This window comes from Echinops telfairi, unplaced genomic scaffold, assembly GCF_000313985.2.
Source record: "Echinops telfairi isolate 266 unplaced genomic scaffold, ASM31398v2 ScPeMD7_53;HRSCAF=182, whole genome shotgun sequence".
Taxonomy (NCBI): domain Eukaryota; kingdom Metazoa; phylum Chordata; class Mammalia; order Afrosoricida; family Tenrecidae; genus Echinops; species Echinops telfairi.
In genome coordinates, this window is record NW_022103951.1 from 8,564,678 (window position 1) to 8,579,626 (window position 14,949).

Below are 14,949 nucleotides of genomic sequence, written 5' to 3' on the forward strand. Positions count from 1 at the left end.
TGATTAAAAAAATATGCCTTCAGATGTTATTTTTAAGTGGCTTTGGTCAGAAATGTGGTGACCTCTGTGGTGGTGAGTGTCAGCTTTCAGACATTTATGCCATTTTACTTGTTTCATATTGTTCAGATTTATATCTGTAAAGTTTCTTTGCGAGCATAGCATTCTAGCAGGTGGACTTTCTGAAACACTTCTATCAGAGCTTCATCTTAAGGGGGGGTTGGTAGAGGCAGGCAGATCATCTTGTCATCTAGACTTTCTTTGCTATAAGAAGGCATCTGTCACCATTGGATTAGACTGAAGCATGTTAGAAGCCAAGGAATGGCACGGAGTTCCTTCTACTGGAGTCCCACTTGTGCTGGCTTCCCACCTTGGAGAAGCAAGTGGGGCTGGGCCCCTGCCCTTCCTTGGGCCTGTGCTCCTCTGCCTGCTGAGCATTGTGTTTGTTGTTCTTAAGACTAGGCAGCTTGTGATTTTGTGTCCAGTGGAGGGAGATATTTTTGCAGTCACCAGAGACGTGATTAGACGAGATATGATTTTGAACTTGTGTTCTCTTTCCTTTGTTCAACTCTTATCCTTCCGAAATGCTGTCCAGGCCAAGAAAAATGGACCCAGAGAACTAGGCCACTGGCTTTTGAAGAACATTGATCAGTGAGCATATGGGATGCAGCAAAGAGACCTTCTCCTTTGTGTGATGTCATGCTGCGTGGGGGCCTGAATGTGCCCTGTGATAGCACCCACGGGGATGTCCTTTCTCAGGGCAAAGATTAAAAGAGAAAAAAAATGCCTGTAGGCAGTATCCCAAAATAATTTAAAACTGCCTGACTGTGTTTCTTTTAAGTGCCTTTGGTTTTCCAGGCTGTGTGGTAACATGAGGGAAGGACGGGTCTGAGGTGGTCACCCTCAAGTACCTACCTTCTGCACAATGGTGGCCTCACTTCCTGTCTGCTAGCCACTCTCTCTGGCTTGGGTCTCTACTGGTGTGTGTGTGTGTGTGTGTTTTACATATCACGTGAGTTCTTTCCACAGCGCATATTTGTGGGGTGGATGTGCTGTAGATAGTTGTGTCTGGACCTCCCGGTCAGACCACACTTAGTGAGTATGATGGTGTCATCGTGAGTTGAGGGAAACATCATCTTGCCTTTTATCTTGATATGCCAAGGCTGATTCTGTGTAAGCAGCCTCAGCTGTTAATGCATCCCTTGGGACAGAGGGACAAGGACAGAGTGGATATGTTGAACTGCTGTGAGCTGTCTGCAATAGTACCAAGAGAAGGCTGAAATCGAATTGGCCTTTGCTTATCAGGCCTGAGTCTCTGCATGTTGAAAGGGTGATGATTTAGGAAAAAGAAGGTCAGGATATTTTATCTTTTCTTTTGCACATTTGGGGAGCATTTCCTCTTGCATTGCTACCATTAGAAGCAGACCATTATCTTTTCCTTACCACATCACATCAAGCTTTCATTAAAAATCAATGGCAGCAAGTACCAAGCCCCATCCATAGAAAATGGTTTAAGGCAACACTGTGCTCCAGTGCTTCAGGGGTGGGGTTTCGGCCTTCTGCACCAATGGATCTGTTTCTCATACCCATTCATGCCTTCCTGACCCAGCAGCTTTTAAAAGACCAAGAAGCATTGCTCTGCTTTCTCCTGCCTCTCCGTATGAGACCAGGGCTGCGTGCCTCTAGCCATTTCCCAGAGAGCATATTTGAGACAAGTCAGCTTACTTTGCCTGCATGCCTAGGAAGCCTCTCTTTATAACCTTATTTTGGGAGAAGAGCTGTATCTAAACCTTTCCCTTTTCTCATCCAGGAGAGCGACGGAGGCGCAGATGCCAGGTGGCATTCAGCTACCTGCCTCAGAACGATGATGAGCTTGAGCTGAAAGTCGGTGACATCATAGAGGTGGTAGGAGAGGTAAGCAAGCTGGGCAGACACGTGGCTGGTCAGAACCCAACAGCTTACTCATTTCAGAGGAACCCTTGCTGCAGATTCCAAAGCTGTTTGGCCTGGACCCTGCGCATTAGAACTCAAGGAGAATTTATAGACCAAATTGGTTGAGGCTACTCTGAGGATTTGGATTCCCAGTGAAGAATGCTGATGTGGGGCGGCTTACAACATACTGTGTCCCTCTGCTTCAGTCAATACTGGAATCCAGATCTCCAGAGTGACGCATTCATCTGGGATGACACCGTTGGGTTTCATGGCAAGGAAAAGAACTGACATCCCTTAAATGTTCTAGAAGGACCTATGATGTGTCAGGCATGAGCAAGACTCTGCGTATGTTTGTTCATCGTACCTGCTTTTATTTGTCAATGAGGAAGCAGGCTCAAAGGGGCCTAGAAGAGACAGGGCCAAGGGCTAAAGCCAGGCTCATCTGACCGGAGACATGTGCCCGTCCACTGCACCACATCCTCCTGGCTTGTGGTTGGTCTTGGCTGTGCAGAGCCAACCCTGCTGGTGAACGAGGTCGCTAACCATTGAGACCATCTTCTCAGTCTCACTGCCTTGGGCTTAGACTTAGAATGTGATCATTCATTCTGATTCAACACTTGTAGCTGAATACGGAAATACAGTTTTCTGATGGTTTTCACTTTCTGAATACCATTTGACCTTACCAAAGGCCACGATTTACCAAAAAGGAAGCTAGAAATCAAGGAGGAGGTTAAGTGAACTATCACGTGGGTGGAAGTGGCAGAGCTGATTTTAGAAGCCAAATTTCCTGATTTTCCTACAAATACAAAGTGAGCATGTGTCCAAGCTGTATTTAACTCATTAATGAGGGACTTTGCAAGATGGTAAGACTAATTCAAATTGATTATGGTAATGATTGTATAACTCTGCTTGATATGATTGAACTATTGAATTGTATGATATGTGGATGAAGTACCAATAAAAAGGTTAAGAAAAGACTAAAGAGAATTGTAAGAGAATATTTATAGTGACTGAAGGAAAAATACTGGATTAAGGTGGCTAAATTTGATGCAAACTATTGCAAAGCAATAAAACTCTGATGAGGTTTGCTTTTTTAGAACACAAATCATTTGCATCTTTAAAAAAAATCATTTTATTGGGGGCTCATACAACTCTTATCACAATCCATACATACATCAACTGTGTAAAGCACATTTGTACATTCGTTGCCCTCATCATTCTCATTTACTTGAATCACTTTCAGTTTTCTACCAGATCACATCCACACAAATGGAATTAATAAAATGCCCTCATGCAAAGTCAATAGTATGCCAAACAAAAAAGACATCTCCATAAAACCCAGGAAGATGGCAGCCAGGTATCAGCCACAGAGAAGTCTCTTTGTGTATTCCGGAAAGACCAAGCAGGAGGTCAGATGGCCCATCCATGGTCTTCAAGAGAAGGAACATTCAGGTTTGATTGGTCCAGTGCACATCATGGAAAGAATGGTAAACAAACAACTCTTGGACCAGAGACAATGAATTCATTTGCCTATGTGTATCTCCCTGCCTCATGCTCCCTCTCCCATTTCTTGTTTGCTTCTGACGGGGGTTTGAGTAATGCAGGACTTAGTTGGATTTTTAAAAACCTGTCAAAGCCATTAAATACATTTTTTCTGGCATGCCACTGAAGTAAATGTTGACTTGGTAAATCCCCTGTTCCTCATCTTAGTATAGTTGACATGTTAAAAAAAATGTCACCAATGATACATCAGAATACATCTGAATAGGTAGGTACTCACAGATGGGCGTGGTCACCTCTTCAGCCACAGACATCATCCTTTTAAGTGCTTCACAAATGTAGACAGCATCCTAGATTGGGACTTGAGGAGGGGCTAAGATTCGTCCTGCTGCTTCCCCAACTTCCAGCAGAGCTAAGTAAGATCATGGAAACCACCTTCTTAGGTCCTGAGCCCACTCACATGCTGTTGCTCCAAAAGACATGGAAATTGCTGGCCACGTAGAGACACAAACTGTCAAACCACATCTACCCAAGTGGTTTCCGTGTCCGTGGTTTTACTCTGTCTCTTTCAAAAGCTACCAGGTGTAAGCTGCCCGGTTCCCCGTTCTTAGGTGAAGGTCGAATTCTCTGTTTGGGAGTAGCCATGGGTTTCCCAGCTGACTGTCCCTCAGGGATGGTCAGAGGCTGAGTTTGTTCTCAGTAGAGCCATGGATGGGAGAGGGCAGGCACCTTTTATTTCCTGGGACAGAAATTTGTCAGACTTCACTGCCATCCATATCCTACTGTATTACAGAGAGACATAAATCTCACCCTCTTTAAACAGAAACATGATGAATGCTTATTCCTTCCGGGCAGGGACTGCGCAGGCTCTGTATGTCCATTGGCTGTTGCTGAAACTCCCCAGGGAGTTTCTCCCAAAGTCCTTGGTCAGGGTCCACCACAGACTGTGTGTCCAGTACATAGGAGAGGACTGCAGAAAGAGATTTTGGGCAAAGGTCTTTATCTTTTCATTCCATGTTTTCCCCAATTTTTTTTCTCTCATGAGCTTTTTGAAGCCCCCTCATACTGGAGCAGTGGTTCTCAACCTTCCTAATGCTGCGACCCTTTAATACAGTTCCTCATGTTGTGGTGACCCCCCAACCATAAAATTATTTTCATTGTTACTTCATAACTATAATTTTGCTACTGGTATGAATCAGGCATCCCCTATGAAAGGGTCGTTGACTCCCCAAAGGGGTCGCGACCCACAGGTTGAGAACCACTGTAGAGGAATGGATGGCCCCCACAGCCTGACTCTGAGACCCACACACAAATGCAGGTAGGGCAGTACCTCATTAAGAACAGTAGCCAATGTAGTAAACTCTTTTGGTACCTTCTGCTTCGTAGAGGAAGAACAAAACCTTGTGCAGCAGAATGAGAGCTGCAGAGGCTCCTGGGCAGGATTTTCCCCCAATGATTTTCCTGTCATTCATTCATTCTGTGTGTGAGGAACTGTGCCTTACTCTTTGAATGGATGAATGAATGAATGAATGAATGAATGCAATCATTCTGGGCTTCAGAGTCCTTGTCCTTGTATAGGAAGATGAGCTAGAATATCTATGATGGGGGATAGCATGAAGTTGCGGGTCATTTTCTTCCCATCGCAGGCTATGGTAAGAGTAGTATTGAAGGGCTGGTGATGGGCTCAGACTAATCAGCCTCCTGCCTGTGGAGCCACCCCCCCCCACCCCCTCAGGAGGAGCAGCAGGTTTTCATGTCCCTCCAACTCAAATGTGGCTAATGATAGATAGGCCTCTCCTCATCCTGTCAGCCAGTCCTCCTAGACCTGCTAGGTCAAGGGTACTGGTATCTGGCTGTGTGTGGCAAAGACACCTCTTTTCCCAGCAGGCAGTTTGCTGATCCCACACATCTGGGCCACTTCTCTCAAGAATCCCAGGCTGGAGCTGCTTATTACTGGGAGCAGGAAGGTGTTTTGAGGCTGTCATGCAGAAGCGAGGGAGCCGGCCTAACTGCTCAGCACTGCAGGGATTGTGCCGGGGGCTGCTCATTTGTGGCCATGCCCTTAGCTTGGCTTCTTGTTCTGTTATTGCCAGGAGAAGGGGGGAGGGGTGTCACTTTATGGCTCCTTATTCAGAACTAGCTGAAGGGACCCAGAGATAGAGTTCAGGTGCATGGCAATTCTTCCTAAGATCTCATAAAAAGCTCCCTGAGAGGATGCTACATACCAGAGAGAAGGGGCCTGGTTTCAAAGGAAACCCTGGGCAGTCTCGTGACTTGGTGCTCAATAGTCAGGAGGGCAGTTGTGCATGGAAGCAGGTTTTGTGATTTCTCTACAGCTGCTCTGAGGAAACTGTTCTGGTTCTATCCAGTCCAGAGGCTCCCCCAACTCCCCACTTTCTGGAATATCTCACCTCCCTGTGAAAGCAATCTTTTCTGCTCTTTGAGGCCCACCTTGATTTTGCTTTCTTTCCTCTCAAAGCCTGCCTTAGATCCCAGATCTAGAGAGCTCAACTTTGGGTGGCAGTTGTGTTTTATCTGTAATCATGAGAATTTCTCATCTATTTACCTTGCATGGCCAGATTTTAGTCACCAACCCCTCCCTCCCTGTCACACATACATATACATCCTGTCTTGAAAATACATGCCTTTTACCCTCTGGAGTGGCAACTTCGTGGGTGGTAGGGACATGTTTGGTGTCTTTCGGTGTTCCTGGTCCTAGCTCACTGCCCCCATACTGACGCTGCTTTCCTGGTAAAGCTGCTGTCGCAAGCCTGCCTGCTACACGCAGTGCTCATCCTCACTGTGTCCATGGGAAAGGCAGGGCTCCCTTTTGTAGGAAATGTGAATATTGCACAGCTGCTAAGTCTCAAGACCGGATTTGAACTGGGCTTGGGACTCTTCTTAACCTTTTTAAAAATCATTTTCACTTTTAACTTGTATTCATTGATTTGGATAGGCAAATGCGCACAAGCCGTAAAAAATAAATAATCAATGTCATAGTTCTAGGTCTCTTTCTATTATACCACACGAGAAACAAACATATACAAACTCAAAACCTGTTGCCATCAAATCAGTTGGAAACAGATTGCTAGACCTTTCTTGTAAGGCACCTGTGGGTTTCTTTTGGTTTAGTCAGGTACTTACCTGCTTGCACCACCTTGCAACTCCCACACCACCACCACAGGTAACTTCATACTTGCTTGTTCTCAAAACACCCTTATGATTTTCCTCCAGGAAGTCAGCTCTGCCATTCAGTTAGTGGCACCAGTACAAATTCTGGGGATAGTTTTTGTACCTTTCTCTGGCTCGTCCTAGCTAGCTGGCTGGTCAGGGCCCTTGCATACCTCAAAGGGCCTCATGTCCGCATCTGCCTGTCCGTTCTTTCTGCTCCCCCACTCCAGCCTTCACTCTCCTCCAATCTTCACTCTCCCAGGTGACTTGGGTCTTGCAAATCTTGCACACTTTTGTTTGTGTGTTTATTTTTTGAAATTCAGAGTGCCAATTCCCTTTTAGTAAAGGGTTTTCTTTTTAGGATAGTATTTTATTGTGTGTTTTTAATGAACGTTTACAAAGCAAGATGAGTTCTTATTTAACCATTTTGATACATGCTGTTTGCTGACATTGGTTACATTTTTTACAATGTATGATTGTTCTCATCATTTCTGTTCTGGTTGGTTGGTTTCCATTTCTCTAGCTTCCTAGCCCCCTCCTTACTTTCCTATCTTTGCTTTAGAATAAATGTTGATCATTTGACCTTATATAGATTATCTTTTTCTTTTTAAGAAGCACACAGTATTCATTGGAGATGTTGTTTTAAAGCTAATCTTGTTAGCTGAAAGGTGACTTGCAGGTGCGGTTTCAATGTAGAGTTTAAAGGGTAGCTGAGGGAGATAGTCAAGGACAGTAGTTCTCAACCTTCCTAATGCCTCAATCCTTTCATACAGTTCCTCATGTTATGGTGACCCCCAACCATAAAATTATTTTCATTGCTACTTCATCATTGTCATTTTACTAATGTTATGAATTGGGTGACCCCTGCGAAAGGGTCGTTCAACCCCCAAAGGAGTCGCTACCCACAGGTTGAGAACTGTGGTCTAGGAGTTCAACTAGTCTCTACTAGTCCACTAAGTCTGCCCTTTTTATTTTAGAAGACGAGTTTTGTTTTACACCTTGGTACTGTCCATCCTTGACAGAATGGTTGGTAGTGGGAGCCAACTCCATCTAGTTCTTTTGGTCTCGGCAGAGAGGAGGCCATGATTCATGGAGGCTATTGGACTAGTAGACTAGTTTCTTCTTTGCGACTTTGGTTTCCTTCATTGTCTCTTTCTCTATTTGAGTAGAGACCATTAGTTGTGCCGTAGATGGCCATTTCTAAGCATTTAACGCCCCAGATATTACTCACCAAATTAGGATGTAGAACATAAATTTGATGAACTATGTATGCCATGTCAATTGACCGAGTTGTCCCACGAGACGATGGTCTAAGCCAGGGGTTCTCAAACTTTTTAAACAGGGGGCCAGTTCACTGTCCCTCAGACCCGTTGGAAGGTCGGACTATAGTTTTTTTAAAAAACTATGAACAAATTCCTATGCACACTACACATACCTTATTTTGAAGTTAAAAAACAAACGGGGCAAAAACACCCGGAGGGCTGGATAAATGTCCCCGGCGGGCCGCATGTGACCCACAGGCCATAATTTGAGGACCCCTGGTCTCAGCCTTCAGATCCAGTCAACCATGCCCACGAGATGTTTACTTTGGTCTAGGAAGTCTCTGTAGCTGCCCCCTTTGTTTATTTGTTGTCCTGTAGTAGTTGCCCCTGAGTCAGCCTGAATCATGGCAACCCCATGTGTGCAGAGTCGGTCCACTCCACGGGGTTTCCAAAGCTGTGACTTTCCAGAAGCAGATCCCCAGGGCTGTCTTGTGCAGTGTCACTGGGCGCGTGCAAACAGGAACCTTTAGAAACTCGCGAGGAACCTGCCTTTGGATTGCGCTTTCCACTTCTTGACACAGGGCTTCTTCACTGATTTTGTTAGTCTGCCTCACTTGTTTTGATAGCCTGCTGATGCCATTCTCAGCTTTTAAATCTTGTTTTAAAATGTACAAAAGAAGATGTAATATTACAAAGGTAACCATGTATCTTGAAGTAACCAACTATTTGAATAGGACATTTTGATGCTTCCTCTCTAACACAGCAAGTACCCAAATCACCCAACAGGTGCAGTATATGTAAGCATTCAAACAGTGATGACTGTAAATGATATCTTAAGGTACTTGTAGCCTCTGTCATTGGCTATGGAAATATCCGTGATTGGTTTGATGTGCAGTCACAGAAACTATATGTAGCATTACTATGGTTTGTTTCCTGTGTTCACAATTGAAGGACATGCTAGATTTCAAGTTACTGAATGAAAAAAAAATTTTTTTTCTATTTGAGTTTATGGATCCCAGGTTAAAATCCCCAACCTTACCCTGATTCTCAAACTACATGGTTCCCTTTCCATGTGCCCTTACAGCCTTGTAGCTTTGAGGCCTGCAGCATTCCCTGGGTGGGTTCTGACCTCCAAACCAGGGAGGTGGTGGACAGAATTGAAGTCACCACATCTGACTGCAGGCCTGCATCTCTTCTCCTTTGTGTGCTTCTGTGCAGGTAGAGGAAGGATGGTGGGAAGGTGTTCTCAATGGAAAGACTGGCATGTTCCCTTCCAACTTCATCAAGGAGCTGTCGGGAGAGTCCGAGGACCTTGGCATTTCCCAGGACGAGCAGCTCTCCAAGTCAAGTAAGAAAGCCCACCTCTCAGAGCCGGACAAGGGGTGGCTGGGGCGGCATCAGACTCAGCTCTTTCTCCCTTCACTTCCATATCCTGTGCTGATACCCTCACAGGGGGTGGGGGGAGTTGGTTATACACCCACCGTTATAAGCCCACTGTGGCTTAGCAAATGGGTCACTTTCCCTGCACAGGGGACGGTTGACCTTCTGGCCATGTGATATTGGCTCCTAGGTGACCCAGGTTTCTAAAGGGTCAGTCAATGTACATTGGCAATTAATTTTAGAACGAACCGAGTGGGTACCCCCCTTTCTTTGTAATCCTTGAGGAATGTGGAGAGAAATCGCATGCCCTCTATCCACCCCCCCACCCCCCAAATCCTTAGTGAAGAGAGGTTCTATAGCCAAGAAGAGTGCATGTCATGCCCAAAAATGTCTTAATCAAGACTCTGGAGAGACCAGGCCCCACCTCGGTGAAGGTGAGTACTCTGAGACAATGAGAACGAACCTCAGATCTTTCTTTCTCCAGGTCCTGAGTGTCTCCCTCCAGCTTCTCTGCTGCCCTTTCCAGCTCATGGAGCAAAAGGTCAGCACCGGGAAGCTGTGTTCTCCCAGTCGCTAACCCGATTTCCTCTGTGGGCGTCTGTGCGTCTCTCGTTCCGTCTTGGCCAAGGCCATGGGTGTTGATGTTGTAAAAGGGTTGCCTGTGTCCTGCTGGGGCAGCACTATGTGGGGGCAAAACCTCTTCTTCCCGAGGAGAGTGGGTAGGGGAGCAGCTCCATCAGCCAGGATAATTCTCAAGCTCCTTTATTTTCCATTTGGAAAATCTGACTTGAGTGATGGTCTCATCTTGTTCTGTAGCTGTTGTATTTGAGCGATAGCACAACTGGACAAATTCCCAATTTGGAGGTAAAGTCCTTTCAAGGGATGCGCCCCACTGACCTCACTTCTGCCTCTGTGGCTCTGGAGTGTGCAGCCCACTGGGGCTTCAAGAACCACCCAGTCTGACGGGGGATGGGGGGGACCTTCCGGCTTTAACAGCCCAGCTAATAAAGGGCAGAGGGTCCCCAGGCCCCACTTTATAGCGAGTGAGTAGGGCTCCGGAATGCCCCATTGGGATTCAGAGTGCCTCTGGTGCCTTTCTAGATACCTTGAAATGTAGCGTGCTACCCTAGTTAGGTCCTGTGGTAAACATAAACATACTCTACCTCGAGGACCATGCGTACTGAATGAGCATTCTTGGAGTGAAGACAAATGATAGCTTTATTTCCATCGGGACATGTATTACAAGTCCCAGTAACAAGTCATGTATATAAAGCCATCTAGTCCAGAGAAGGCCCTCAATAAATGGTCGTTGTCATTGTTAGTAGTGACAACCCTTTGGAACAGACCAGTTAGTAAGTGGAGGTTGCGTGGACACTGACTGATGTCATATTCACTGAAACTGTGCGCCTGCAGTTGGAAATTCTTTGGGTTCTGTGCTGATAGAGAAGGGCATGTTAGGGCCAATGTTAGACAACCTCTTTGGGAGATCTTTGATCTCTTGACATCCTACCGTCCCAGCTGTAGACGGAACAGCTGAACAGAGAAGTGATGACTTTGCACTTTGGGAACTATTGACAAAGCTGTCTCTTCTCACCCAGCTCACTGATCCAGACACTGGACCCTGCATGCCCCCTCAGCTCACCGCCTATGGGGCTGGTGTTCTGGAGCTGAGCAGGGTGGTACCCACGATCACTTGCCTTTGTTCACTTGCTTATAAGGGGCTCTTTTCTGCATGTAGAGACACCCCCCCCACAAACACACACAGAGTCATTCAATTAAAAGGCCTCCATTTCAAGAGTAGGAGAGCCCAGCAGTCATGGGGGTGTTTGGATTCAGCAGCCAAACTTCGTTTTAAGGAATCAGTCCATTGTTGAGGGGGACGGAGCTCCCTGGAGAGATGTGGTCTCCTAACAAAGATGGATGTTCCTGGTGAGAACCACGTGGCTTTTGTAATCTTCCTGCATATACAGGTACGAAGAAGGGGGCATATCGCTCCATCTGTATATATCTGTTGAGCCATTCATCCAACCAGCCAGCCATCGTTCGCTCTCCTTGTCTTTCCTTCTTCACTCACTCAGCCCCTTTTATCACTAAGGCATTGTATAAGGCTGGGCAGATCTGCAGGGTCCCTGCCCTCTGTAAGCTCATGCTGCAGAAAGGAGTGCACATGTCAGCAGAAATTGAGGAAGGGGTCCCAAGTGTCTGAGGACCAGTGGGCTACAAAGGCAGAGAGGCCAGTCCAATCAATGTGGGGGTGGGTGGTCACAAAGGGCTTCAGTGAAGAGCAGGTGTGATAAGAATGCCCCTATGACTAGCTAAATTGAAATAAACCCGAGAAAGGGAGAGAAATTGTGGCTGTCAGTGTTTGGACAGGTTTCTCAGTAGCTATTCATCACTCTGAATTTGCTTCAGCTTGTGACTGAGGAGAAATGGCTGTAATCAGCTCACATCAAATGTAGAAGTGGTGTATACTGGTGAGATTTGTCCACTTCGTTTGAGAGTGAATCTGCTTATGCCCTAACCCCAGAGAATGCTGGTATTTTGGTGTGATTTAATTTTTTAAGAGCATGCTTTATTTTGAAATAATTAGAGTTTCATAGGAAGTTGCAAAAAAATATGGGAGTGTCTCATGGACTGACTCTTCATCCAGTGGGAATAATATTTTGCAGCACTAGAAAACCTAAAGGACAAACCTGGTCCTGTCGAGTCAGTTAGACACGTAGTGACCTATAGGACAGAGTGGGACTGCTCATGGGGTTTCTTTTTCGAGGCAGACAGCCTCATCTTTCTCCCACAGAAGCAGCTAGTGGCTTTAAATCACCAACCTTATGGTTAACAGCCCAGTGTTTAACCCGCTATGCCACCAGGACTCATTTTAGAGGTCGTGGTGACAGGACGCAAAATGCCTCTTAATTGGAATTTTTCCAGGCATTAGGGTGAGGTGATTTCTTTAATGTAGTTTTATTGGGACATAATCCAAATATCAGATAATTCAACAGCCTTATAAAGAAGAGTTGTACAATCATTGCCACAATCAATTTTAGAAGGGGTGAGGTTTTTAAAGGTGGATAAAATCTGTGCTTGGGTACACATAAAGAGAACCACTTGTTCAGTCTCCCTCTCTCTCTCTCTCTCTGACACACACACACACACACACACACACACACACACGTTTATTTGGCATTCGTCCTCTTCACATTTCTACTTCCAGAAAGCATTTGAGGTAGTTAGCTATTCCGTTGTGTTCAGTGAGCCCATGGGCTGCGATAGAAGAAACAGTGACGATATGTTTACAAAGAAGTGTGCCAAGTCTGCCTAACACATTCTAGAGGCTCAGTAATTGCTTGTTGGATCATTAATTATTCTGAGGAGGTGCTTTCTCTTTGAATGACAGGATAAAAATGGCCAAATTTGCTTTTCTGATGTACTTTTACATATGGTGGTTTATTGGAAAAATTGCATAACTTTCTTAGATCTTTATTCAGGGTAATCTCATATGCCAAGGAAAGAGTTGTGAACCCTTGTATCTGTTGATAATGTAGTTTAAATCATGGTATTTCACAGAAGGAATTTCAGCTAGGTAGTAACAGAAACCCTTTGCAGCAAAGTTCAATTTGAAAGCATCATTCCCTTTGCATTTTAAAAAGAATTTATGGAATGTTAAAGGTGGTTTTTTGATTATTTAAGCACATGTAGATTTTTTATCGAACCTCTCTGATATGCACAAACGTAGAGAGAGTATTATGATGAACTTCCATGTTTCTGTCACTCGGGATCAGCAATTTTCAACCTATGGCCAATTGTGATACTGATACTCTCCCTCAGGCCTCTCCTCTATTGTTTTGAAGCAAACTCCCGCTGTTGCATGTTTTCATTATGTATCGTAAACCAAGAAGCTCCCTGCTATTCAGTCGACTCATAGCAACCCTATATAGGGTTTCTGAGACTATAAGCCTTTGCAGGAGCAGATAACTTCAACTCTCCCGTGAAGTGGCTGGTGGGTTTGAACCAGTGACCTTGTGGTTAGCAGGCCAGTGCCTGACCAACAGCACCAACAGGGCTCAGGGCTCCTTGCCTATCAACGAAAGTATTCTTTAAGATTCTGTTCTCTCTCTCTCTCTCTCTCTCTCTCTCTCTCTCCCTCTCCCCCCTCTCCCCCTCCCTCCTTTCCTCCTTCCCTCCCTTCTTCTTCCTCCCTTCTTCTCCTCCTCCTCTTCCTCCTCTCTTCTTTCTCTCTCTAACACACACCCTGTAATTCCTTACTATATAATTAAATATATAGTCAGTGTGTACTTTTCCTTAATTGTCTTATGTTTTTAAAAATAATTTTTTAGTTTGATTCCAGATTCAAATAAGGTACATAGATTGGGATTTGTTGATAACTCTCAAGTCTGGATTCATCTATCTTTTTCTGCTCCATATTACCTTTTTTGTGCTGTTTTTTCCTGAAGAAATTGAGGTCATTTAGTCTATTTCCCACAGTCTGCCTTTGCTCATTTCATCTCTACAGTGCTGTTTAACTTATATTCCTAGGAATGTATCATTTGAGTTATAAGTTTGATCAGATTCAAATTTGATCTTCACAAAGGGGCTTCAAAAAGTTCCATTCTCTTTTCATTTTCCATGAGTTTTTGGAAGCGCCGTCATATATTCCCTCCAAGACTGTTCATAGGTGGAGCCTTGAGTGTCTGGGTGTGGCCTAGCCTAAGAGTATCGAGGCCAAAATTATTGGCCAGCCTTCCACTCACTCATGCATGCACACTTGCACACACACACCCATGCTGTAACGTTGGCTCCATTACCATGTAACACCTTTTCACACAACACCTGGAAAATTTAGCCTGTTGTACAGTGTAGCCTGTTTCTTCTTAACACAGATCATGATTAATTCATTGCTTTTTTACTTAGAATTTTGCCATGCTACTAGTATTGACTAAATACCATGAAACTGAGCTTAATTACTCAATGTTATAATCACAGAATAGTGTGATTCTTATAAGATTGATTTGAACTCGATTGGCAAGGAAACCTGGGTCTATTGTTTAACTTCAATTTCATACATATTTTGCTTCACGTTTAACATAGAAATTGATTTTTTAATTTAAAAATATTTTATAGTATTCAATTTCTTAGCTTCTAAAATCATTATTCGTAAAACTAGAAAAAAGTATTCCTGTGTGGATTCCCCCACCCCCATCTGATAAGCACAAGAACATTTTCAGTTATTACTCATAATCTTCTGAAGGAGCAATTTTACATTTTCTTCCTATAACCATTAATAACCATGACTTTCTATTTGAATTAAAATTCTCCTTATTTTAGCATTTTGGGATCTGCTACTTTAGTGACAGAGAGAGATGATCACTTAAAACAACTTTCATGATGCAGAAATCCTGTTTTCATTAGCTGTATAAAACTGGCTATCCATTCCCCACCTTGTATAGAAATTATCATTCTTAGATGCTAGTCCTTTTGTCCTTGAATCTTCGATCACCAGTGAAGAGCAACTAGCAAGTTGATTTAAACAGAGTGTGAGGTCAAATTGGATGCTAGCATAAGCACATGATTTTGTATTTGATGGTTTATGTTTTCCATTTTCAAGTTTTTATTAATTGCAGTCAAGTATTTCCTCAGCTAACGTAAGCATGCGCTGGCATGGTCAGACTCTGGAACTCTGCAGGTCCCGTCAGCCTGTGTAGCCACTCCT

At 44.4% G+C, this 14,949-nt stretch overlaps 1 protein-coding gene across 8 annotated transcripts in view; it reads left to right on the plus strand.

Annotated features, from left to right (window-relative positions):
• Positions 1–14,949, plus strand: part of SH3KBP1 (SH3 domain containing kinase binding protein 1) — a 340,714-nt gene that overhangs the window by 128,139 nt on the left and 197,626 nt on the right. For 4 of the 8 annotated variants that reach the window (XM_030885786.2, XM_030885787.2, XM_045290738.1 and 1 more), the window contains exons 3-4: positions 1,808–1,911; positions 9,081–9,210. In XM_030885786.2, coding sequence (XP_030741646.1) covers positions 1,808–1,911; positions 9,081–9,210 — 234 coding nt within the window. Of the gene's footprint in view, positions 1–1,807; positions 1,912–9,080; positions 9,211–9,726; positions 9,784–14,949 lie in introns of those variants that run through there. The other 4 variants (XM_030885785.2, XM_045290737.1, XM_045290740.1 and 1 more) reach the window with 2 other exon arrangements.